General features: G+C 38.3%; 1 protein-coding gene and 1 pseudogene across 1 annotated transcript in view; both read right to left on the bottom strand.

Annotated features, from left to right (window-relative positions):
• Positions 1 to 10,297, bottom strand: part of BTBD8 (BTB (POZ) domain containing 8) — a 77,446-nt gene that overhangs the window by 22,271 nt on the left and 44,878 nt on the right. Inside the window, exon 5 of the mRNA XM_011939970.1 lies at positions 592 to 681. Coding sequence (XP_011795360.1) covers positions 592 to 681 — 90 coding nt within the window. The remainder of the gene's footprint in view (positions 1 to 591; positions 682 to 10,297) is intronic.
• LOC105510328 lies at positions 3,816 to 5,082 on the bottom strand (annotated as a pseudogene).

Here is a 10,297-nt window from a genome sequence, read left to right as displayed (position 1 = left end):
TGGCACAAGTATACATATGTAACAAACCTGCACGTTATGCACATGTACCCTAGAACTTAAAGTATAATAATAAAAAATAAATAAATAAATAAAAAACATTAGAGATGGGGCCTCTAAGAGAGTAATTAAAGTTAAATGAGGTCACATGGGTCCTTGATCTGATAGGCTTCGTTTCCTCATAAGAAGTACCATAAGACTCTCTCTCCAAGTGCATGCACCAAGGAAAGGCCACATGAGTGTACAGCAAGAAGGCGGCAGAGTGCAACCCAGAGGCAGAGCCCTCATCAGACACCGAAACTGCTGGCACGTTTATCTTGAACTTTCAGTTTCCAGAACCATGAGAAAATAAATACCTGTTGTTTAAATCACCCAGTTTGGATATTCTGTCATAGAAGCATAATCAGATTAACACAATACCTCTATTAATAAATGCTCTCTATTACTTCCTGTTTCAGAAAATGTACTTTGTTGAATTCTACCTGAGAAATATTTCACTGAACATCCAGGGAAATCAGATTCATAAAAAGTGCTTTGTATGAAATACAATTTGCAATCATTTGCAGTCAAATGGCCCTGTAAAAATATGCTTACCCTTGAAGAGTAATGTACTCTTGGGAGCTTTCAGCCCAACAGCCACTCAGCATTGCAGCAAAATAACTAGATCTGGCACTCAAAATGGCCCTAAAGGGAAGAGGGGGGAGAAACACAGGTAAACATTTACATATTACTCAAAATGTAATTTTTTATGAAAATTTTCATCTTTATGTATTAAAACACAATAATCTATTTGTTTTGTTTGTATTCACGGGCAGGATTACTACATAATAAAACTTATAAGTTTATATTTATACCTAAGGGTTTTGTTTTTTGTTTTAAGAGACAGGGTCTTCCTCTGTCACCCTGGCTGGAGTGCAGTGGCGTGATCATAGCTTACTACTGCCCTGAACTCCTAGGCTCAAGTATGATCCTCCCACTTCAGCCCCCCAAGAAGCTAACACTAGAGGCATACAGTATCACACTCAACTTGATTTTTAAATTTTTTGTAGAGACAGGGTCTCACTATGTTGTCCAGGCTAGTCTCAAACTCTAGAACTTGAGCAATCCCCCTATTCCTGAAGTGCTGGGATTTATAACTAAGCATTTTGATTGTTTAAAACATTAATTCCAATGCCCTCGCTATCTTTTTTCTTTGAAGGCTCTTTAATTTTTTAAGTTTATAAAAACATAATTTTTATATTTAATTATTTAAATATAAAAAGGTAGCTAAAGACAAAGTACTGATCAGCAAATCTCATTTAATATGGATTATTTTGGAAATTTAAAAATTTTTAACAAGGTGGCCTTCTATCTCATACTAAAGTATAAAACAAATCTCTTTCCCAGATTTATACTTCATACTTAGAAATAATCTAAAACTTTTTCAAATCAATGAAAACAACAACAACAACAAAAAAAAACCTACCATGACCAATTTAAATGACCTGGGAAAGGGTAGGAGAGGTGATCAATAATCAGAGCCAGTTGCACACAGACGGAAAAATGCTTGTTGTCACTCCCAAATATATCCCTATATTACATTATATGTAAATCACAATGGAAATAAGTGCCTACATTAAGAACTATGAAATTCTATTTAGAAAATAATAGGCCAGGCACAGTGGCTCATACCTGTAATCCCAGCACTTTGGGAGGCTGAGGCGGGTGGATCACCCAAGGTCAGGAGTTCAAGACCAGCCTGGCCAAAATGATGGGAAACCATGTCTCTACTTTAAAAAAAAAAAAAAAAATGGCCAGGCGCAGTGGCTCACACCTGTAATCCCAGCACTTTGGGAGGCCAAGGCAGGCAGATCATGAGGTCAGGAGATCAAGACCATCCTGGCTAACAGGGTGAAACCCCGTCTCTACAAAAAATACAAAAAATTAGCCAGGTGTGGTGGCAGGCGCCTGTAGTCCCAGTTGCTCGGGAGACTGAGGCAGGAGAATGGCATGAACCTGGGAGGCAGAGCTTGCAGTGAGCCAAGATCGCGCCACTGCACTCCAGCCTGGGCAACAGAGCCAGACTGCGTCTCAAAAAAACAAACAACAACAACAACAAATTAGCCAGGTGTGGTGGCGGGTGCCTATAATCCTAGCTAGAAGGGAGGCCGAGGGAGGAGAATTGCTTGAACCCAGCGGGTGGAGGTTGCAGTGAGCTGAGATCACGCCACTGCACTCCCGCCTGGGCAACAAAAGCAAAACTCTGTCTCAAAAAATAATAATAAAAACAAAAAATAAAAATAAACTGTTGGGTATCATTGGAATAATGTAACTCGTAAGGCTAGAAAATACTGAAATACAGTTCAGATTCAAAGCATAAGTTCACTTTTTAAAAAGTCTGCTAGAGAAATAAATGCTAGATAGGAAAGTAGGACTTGTAGCAGAATGGCCTTTTATACCAATTTGAAAAACACAGACACACCATACCCTACCCCCAACCCACCAGAAATTCTAGTTGAAATCAAAAGGAAGGAACAAATGCTAAAGTAAAAAGCTTTGGTCGGGCACGGTGGCTCACACCTGTAATCCCAACACTTTGGGAGGCCATGGCGGGCGGATCACTTGAAGTCAGCAGTTCATGATTAGCCTGGCCAACATGGTAAAAGCCCATCTCTATTAAAAATACAAAAATTAGCTGGGCGTGGTGGCTGTGCCTGTAGTCCCCGCTACTCAGGAGAATCACTTGAACCCAGGAGGCCGAGGTTGCAGCGAGCAGAGATCACGCCACTGCACTGCAGCCTGGGTGACAGAGCAAGACTCTGTTTCAAAAAAAAAAAGTAAAAAAACTTCCAAAATCTCATATCCCACTGAATTTAGTGGGGAAAAATTCTAGACACTGAGCTTTGTCAGCTTGACACCTCTCCCTTTAGCAATATCACCTCTATTTCTGTTATGACTTTTGTTCCAAATGAATCTAGTTGTAGCAAATTCAATCTCCTGGAATCAGCTTGATAAGAATAGGAGATTATACTAGAGTCAACTGAAGGATGTACATTAATCAAAAGCTCTAAATTAACAACCAGGAGTGTAGATCTCAAATTCTGATCCTCAATTCAGCATCTGATCAATACTTGGCACTAGCTGGATAAAGGTCTAATCAGAATTTGTAAGCAGAGGCAGACGTAGTTAAATCATAACCCAATATTTGCAGTCTATGATTTGGTTCCAAACTTAAAAGGCAGGTATAGATAGACACGTCTAAAAATATTTCAGAATTGGAGGGAAAACATTAATAACAAGATATAAACAAAACCAGGCGAATTAGCTTGGCAAACAAAAATTCTGGTTAAAAAAAGAAACTAAACTGATCATACCCACTGATAATTTAAGAGTGGAAAAATGGGCATTTTTCCACCCTTAAACTAGTTTAATTACAGGCAGATGTATTTCTACTATATTAAGATTTTTCTGTATCCATTTTTCCTAATCCTTAAAGTTTAATGATAAATCATTTATTCCACAAAGAAATACAGCATATATGTCCACAGTCTAAATATGCTTAAAACTGGAAAGTTATGTCATTTAAAAAAAACAAAAATCTTATACTGTTCCATCATTACTCTATGGTAATTCAACTGATGCTGGGATCTGCCCCCACCCAAAAGCATGGCACTCACTGCTCAGAGGTTGAATAATAACATTGCCCAAAGTGAAGCAGTAACAGCAAAGACTCCACAAAACTCTATTTAATTGTGTACGAGTATTTAATTACTGCTCCAAATTAAAAACGGTACAATAAGAGCAACTTGTAATATATAAACAGACAAGAAGCTGTGATGCTAGTGTCCATGTGGCACTGCAAATAGCGAAAATAAAGTGGTCTGCATGAGTGAAGTATGGATTGGGGAGAGGAAAAAAGGGAGGCCCAGGAGGCAGATTTCAGACAGTGATACAAAACTGTTGTACTACTAGATGTTTCGTTTGAGGAGGTCTGAGCATGAGCCAAGAGCACATTCAAATCTAGGCTGGTCCAGTTTAATGTACTTCAAGGGGCCATGTACAACCACTGTGGCAGCAGGAGGATGATTCATTAGTAATGCAAGTTCACCAAAATAATCAGAAGGCTCCAATCGTCCCACTTCAACAAACTCTTCATTTTCTGACCAACGTTGCAGCATAGCAGCTGGCCCCTCTAGAATAATAAGGAACTCATCCCTCATCCCCTGGCTCTCCCAGCACCACAATCTTCTGCCAGTCTTCAAACTTGACTGGTTCCCATGTATCGGCTACCATAAGATGCTCCCTCTGATCCAGAGACTCTAAAATAGACACTTTACTAAGGAATTCCTCATACATCTTCCACTTTCTCAGTGTGCTTCCCATACAGATTCTTCCATAGCTGTCTCGGTTGATACACTACCATTTCACATTTGTCTTTGCTTTGACAGTGGCTACTCCAGGTGTTCCATAAATCAAAACAAATTCTCCAAAGCTCCCTCCTTCCTCAACACTGGTTGCTCATTCATTATTGACACAGACATCCCTCTGTCCTTGATCAATCACACAGAAGTTATCCCCTTCATCACCTTGCAGAATCACTGCCTCTCCAGTGATAAAGGAGACTGGAAACATGGCATCAAAAATATCACTTCTCTCATTATCATCAAGATGTGAAATCAGCACATTCTTTTCAATGGCTTTGGCTAAAGACATTGCCTTATAATGGCTTTTGGTATAATCTTATAATCTTTCGGTATAATCTTTCTAACATATGATGTGGCATCTTCCTCCATGAAGAATTCAGTGCTGACGGTACCTTGTCACCTCTGATCTTTAACCACTGGGTTGGATGGAGGAGGAGAGATTTCATTCTCCTTAATTCTGTACAAGTGCCTGCTTCCTGCATATTGTGAATTTGTTTTGTCTCCTCCTCCTCCAACCTCTCAAAGTGTTCCCTGAGGAATACCACTGGTCCCTGGGGTTGAGCAGTGCACAACTGCATAATAGAACCTTTGAGCGGTGCCTCAATGTTGTGCTTCTGGAGGAAGAGCTCACATTCTAAAGGCTATGCTCCTCCTCTCTGGCAGCAGTGTCACCAGACGCCATGGTTCTCTGTCCCTCTGTGGGTGTCTCAGGTCCCCTCTATTCTTTCTTCTGCTCTTCACTCCCTCTCCACGTGGCTTTCAATGAGCTTCCCTCTTCTCTCCTCTGCTCCTCTGTCCACCCTACTCTCCCTCCAACCTCCCTCAATGCCTCTCAAAGTTTCTTTAATTAACAACAATGGAAACTATGTCCATGACTAAGAGGAATAAATCATTTACAAATGGAGAAACAAAGACCAAAGATGTTACTTTAAATTTTAAGGAAATATCAATAAGAGACTATAATTACTATTTGTCAATTAAACATTTTTAAAATAAAAAATAGATTCTACAATGTCTTAGGAAAGAAAGAAAATAAAAATAAAAAATAGGGACAACTCTAAATTTAAAATATTTTTAAATTATAAAAAAAAGACCAAAGATGTTACTTTAAATTTTAAGGAAATATCAATAAGAGACTATAATTACTATTTGTCAATTAAACATTTTTAAAATAAAAAATAGATTCTACAATATCTTAGGAAAGAAAGAAAATAAAAATAAAAAATAGGGACAACTCTAAATTTAAAATATTTTTAAATTATAAAAAAAAGAGCTTACAATCCTAAAGGTTCTGAGTTCTAGCTCAAAACTCACCATAATTATGTTCAAGAAAGGATATATCTAGTTTTGAAAAAATGACAAAAACGATATTTTCTTTTGAATTACCATTCTATCTTCTCAAATAAAATGCTGATGAATTCGTTCTTTAAAAAGAAATTTAAAAAATATATATAGAGAGAGTCTTACTATGTTGCTCTAGTTGGTCTCAAACACCTGGGCTCCAGTGACCCTCCTGTCCCAGCCTCTCAAAGTGCTGAGATTACAGGTGTTAAATCACTGCACTCACCCTCATTCTTTCTTTTTCTTTTACTAGAGACAGGGTCTCTTGCTCTTTCACCCAGACTGGAGTGCAGTAGCACAATCATAGCCCACTGCAGCCTCAAACTCTTGGCTAGCCTCATCTTTAATCCAACAGATACTCTACTCTGTGCTCCACACTATTCTAAGTGCTGGGAGTATAGCATTAAATGAGATACAGAAAACAATATTATATTCCAGTGAAGGGTGGAGGACAGGGAGAAGAGAAAGACACTTCTGGAATGGCTTCTCAGGTTATCTCAGATCAACCCTCCTGCTGAAAGCAGCTTAGGAAAGATGTACAAAATATATATATTTAAGAAAAGAAGCAAAAAAAGGAAAGCATGCTTTGAAGGCATCAGAATACTGCCACAGTGATTACAAAAGTTACACAAGTTTTGAGAGAGAAGACAAAAGAAGCGACCCAAGTATTTGAGGTAACTTTTTCCACTCAGGCAATTGCCAAATCTGAAAGCAAAAACAACAGCTGGAAGGCTGATAAGCTGAGTATAGCTTCTGGCAATCTTCACACAAATTGGAACTTGGGGCCCATCAAAGAGGAGGGGTTTTAGTAGATAACCCAGGATTTCAGTTGGATCCCGAAGGGCCACATTCTAAACAGAAGAGTGAACAGGAAATAGACAAGCCCATATTAGACTTGAAAGCCAGTTCTGAATTATCTCGGTCCCTGACTGGAACAAAGTGATCAGCATCTAGTCTGCGAGCCAGACAAAAGCAAAAGGAAATCCTGTCTGCATTAAAATATCACCTTGAGTGTCAAATTATTTCTACAAATTTTCAACAGAATGTTTAGTAGTCACCCAAAGATGATTTAGTGTAATAATGAATAACTAGAACATAAAAGAAAAAATTTCCATTTACACTAGTATCAAAAAAGGTCAAATACATAGCAACAAATGTAACAAAAACGTGTTAAGATCTCTACACTAAAAACCATAAAACACTGCTGTGATAAATTTTAAAAGACCTAATGGAGAGTTAAAATATGCTCATGGGTCTGAAACTTGAAACTGTTAATATGTCCATTCTTCCTAAATTAGTTTCTAGATTTAACACAATCCCAATCAAGCATTTTTAGTAGCAATAGATAAGCTGATTCTAAAACGTATATGAAAATGCAAGGGACCCCTAATTGCCAAAGCAAACATCAACAGAAGAATAAAGGTGGAAGACATGATTTCAGGCAACATGCTGTCACTTACTATAAAGTAGCAATACTCAAAATAACATGGTATTGACGTAAGGGTGGACATATAAATCACTGGAACAGAATTGAGAGTCCAAAAATAGATCCACATATATATGGCCAATTGCTTTTCATGAAGGTATTAAGATAATTCAGTGGGGTAAAAGACAGTCTTATCATCAAAAGGTACTGGAACAACTGGATGTTTGTAGAAAAAAAATTAAACTTGACACTTGCCTCACACCATATACAAAAACTTAAATCTAGAATACATAGAGAACTATAATAACACAACCCAACTAAAATATGGGCAAGAACAACAAAAAATATCAGGTAAAAATCACTTGCTAGATATAGTTTTACTTCAAAGCTAAAGTTTATGGCTAGTTATAAAAAATGACATCCCTGGCCGGGTGTGGTGGCTCACGCTTGTAATCCCAACATTTTGGGAGGCCAAGGCAGGTAGATCGCTTGAGGTCAGGAGTTCAAGACCAGCCTGGCCAACATGGCAAAATCCAGTGTCTACTACAAATACAAAAATTAGCCGGACATGGTGGCACACGCCTGTAACCCCAGCTACTCAGGAGGCTGAGGCACAAGAATCTCTTGAACCTGAGGGGCACAGGTTTGTAGTGAGCTGAGATAGTGCCACTGCACTCCAGCCTGGGCTACAGAGTGAGACTCTATCTAAAAAGAAAAAAAAAGGCCAGGCGTGGTGACTCATGCCTGTAATCCCAGCACTTTAGGAGGCCAAGGCAGGCAGATCATGAGGTCAAGAGATCAAGACCATCCTGGCCAACATGGTGAAATCCCATCTCTACTAAAAATACAAAAATTAGCTGGGCATGGTGGTACAAGCCTGTAGTCCCAGCTACTCAGGAGGGTGAGGCAGGAGAATCGATTGAACCTGGGAGGTGGAGGCTGCAGTGAGCCGAGATTGCACCACTGCACTCCAGCCTGGCGACAGAGCAAGACTCCGTCTCAAAATAAATAAATAAATAATAATAATAGCTAAATACTGGAAACAACCAATATTCCATCAACAGGAGAATAAATAAACATATTGTGGTATAGCTATACAATCCAATATTATGCAGCAATAAAAATGGAATGAATCACTGATACATATAATATGCAAGGATGAAGCTCAAAAACGTTACACTGAACAAAAGAGGCCAGACACAACAGTATGTCTGAGTCCATTTACATGAAATTCTAGGAAAGGAAGAATATCCTACAGTATAGAGAACACAATAAGAAGAAAACAAACAACCTGATTTAAAAGTAGGCAAACCAAGAGTAGTATTGTGTGTGTGTAGTCCCAACTACTTGGGAGGCTGAGGCGGGAGGATCCCTTAAGCCCAGGAGCTCAAGACCAGCCTGGGTAACACAGCAAGACTCTGTCTCAAAAAAATAAAAAATAATGGGCAAAAGATATAAACAGAAAACTAACCAAAGAGGTATACAGATGGCAAATAAGCATCTGAAAATCATTTGTTGCTTGTGGCTGGGGTAGGGATAGGTACTGAAGGTAAATGGGCACAAGGGAACTTTTTAGTTGATGAAAATTCACTGTATTTTGCTTATAGTGGAAGTAAAACAGGTTTATACATTAGTCAAAATTCATTGAACTGGACTTTAAGTTGTGTGCATTTGTTTGTGTATGCATTCTAACTCAATATACTTCACTATAAAAAAGAATGAAAACAAAATTTACTTAAGAAAGAAAATAACAGGCCAAGATAACTTCCCTGGTGAATTCTAATAAATATTTAAGGAAGATATAAAAAAATCAACATTACTCAAACTAAAGCATAAAAAAGAGGAAATACTTCACAGTTCATTTTATAAAGTCAACACAACTTTGAGGCCTAAACCTGACAAGGACATTACAAAAAAGGAAAATTACAGGCCAATCTGTGTCATGAACATAGATGCAAATTCCTAAACAAAATATTAGTAAACTGAATTCAGCACGAAATAGAATAAAACATCACAACCAAACTGAAATTATTTCAGGAATGTACGATTACTTTTTCATTCCAAAGTTAAGCAATATAATTTAGCACATTAAAAAAGAATGGAGAAAATTCACGTGATCAGCAAAATCGATGCAGGAAAGCATTTGACAAAATTCAACACCAATTTAGGATTTTAAAAATGTAGGCAATTTTGGCCAGGTGCAGTGGCTCATACCTGTAATCCCAGCACTCTGGGGGAGGCTGAGGCAGGCAGATCACATGAGGCCAGGAGTTCGAGACCAGCCTGGCCAACGTGGCAAAATCCTGTCTCACTAAAAATACAAACGTCAGCCATGCCTGGTGGTGCATGTCTGTAATCCCAGCTACTTGGGAGGCTGAGGTGTAAGAATCACTTGAACCGGGGAGGTGCAGATAGGAGTGAGCTGAGATCGTGCCACTGCACTCCAGCCTAGACAACAGAGCGAGACTCTTGTCTCAAAAAAAAAAAAAAAAAAAAAATTTTAGGCAATTTCAATCAAAATCTCAGAAAGCTATTTTGTCAATACTGACAAAGTGATTTCAAAATTTAGTCATGTGCTACACAACAATGTTTGGGTCAACAAGAGACCACACACATATGAAGATGGTCCCATAAGATTACAATGAAGCTGAAAAATTCCTGCCACCTAGGGATATCATAGCTGACAGAAGGCCAAGTGCAAAGCATTACTCACATGTTTGTGGAGGTGCTGGTATAAATAAACCTACTGTGCTGCCTGCTGTGTAAAAGTCTAGCATATACAATTATGTACAGTACATACTTGATAATAAACAACTACATTACTGGCTTATTATTTTATTGTACTACATTTTATATTGTTACTTTAGAGTACTCCTACTTACATATAAAAAAAAAAGTTAACTGTTAAATAACCTCAGGCAGGTCTTTCACGAGGTATTCCAGAAGAAGGCATGTCAGGAGATAACACTGCCCCTGAAGACCTTCCAGTGGGACATGATGTGGAGGCAGAAGGGATTGATACTGATGATCCTGACTCTGTGTAGGCCTAGGCTAATGTGTTTGCTTCTGTCTCAATTTTTAACAAAAGTTTAAAAACTTAAAAATATTTTTTAAACAGAAAAAAGCTAAT

The sequence above is a fragment of the Colobus angolensis genome, unplaced genomic scaffold (genome assembly GCF_000951035.1).
Source record: "Colobus angolensis palliatus isolate OR3802 unplaced genomic scaffold, Cang.pa_1.0 Scaffold186, whole genome shotgun sequence".
Lineage (NCBI taxonomy): Eukaryota > Metazoa > Chordata > Mammalia > Primates > Cercopithecidae > Colobus > Colobus angolensis.
This window is presented reverse-complemented; position numbering and strand designations above follow the sequence as displayed.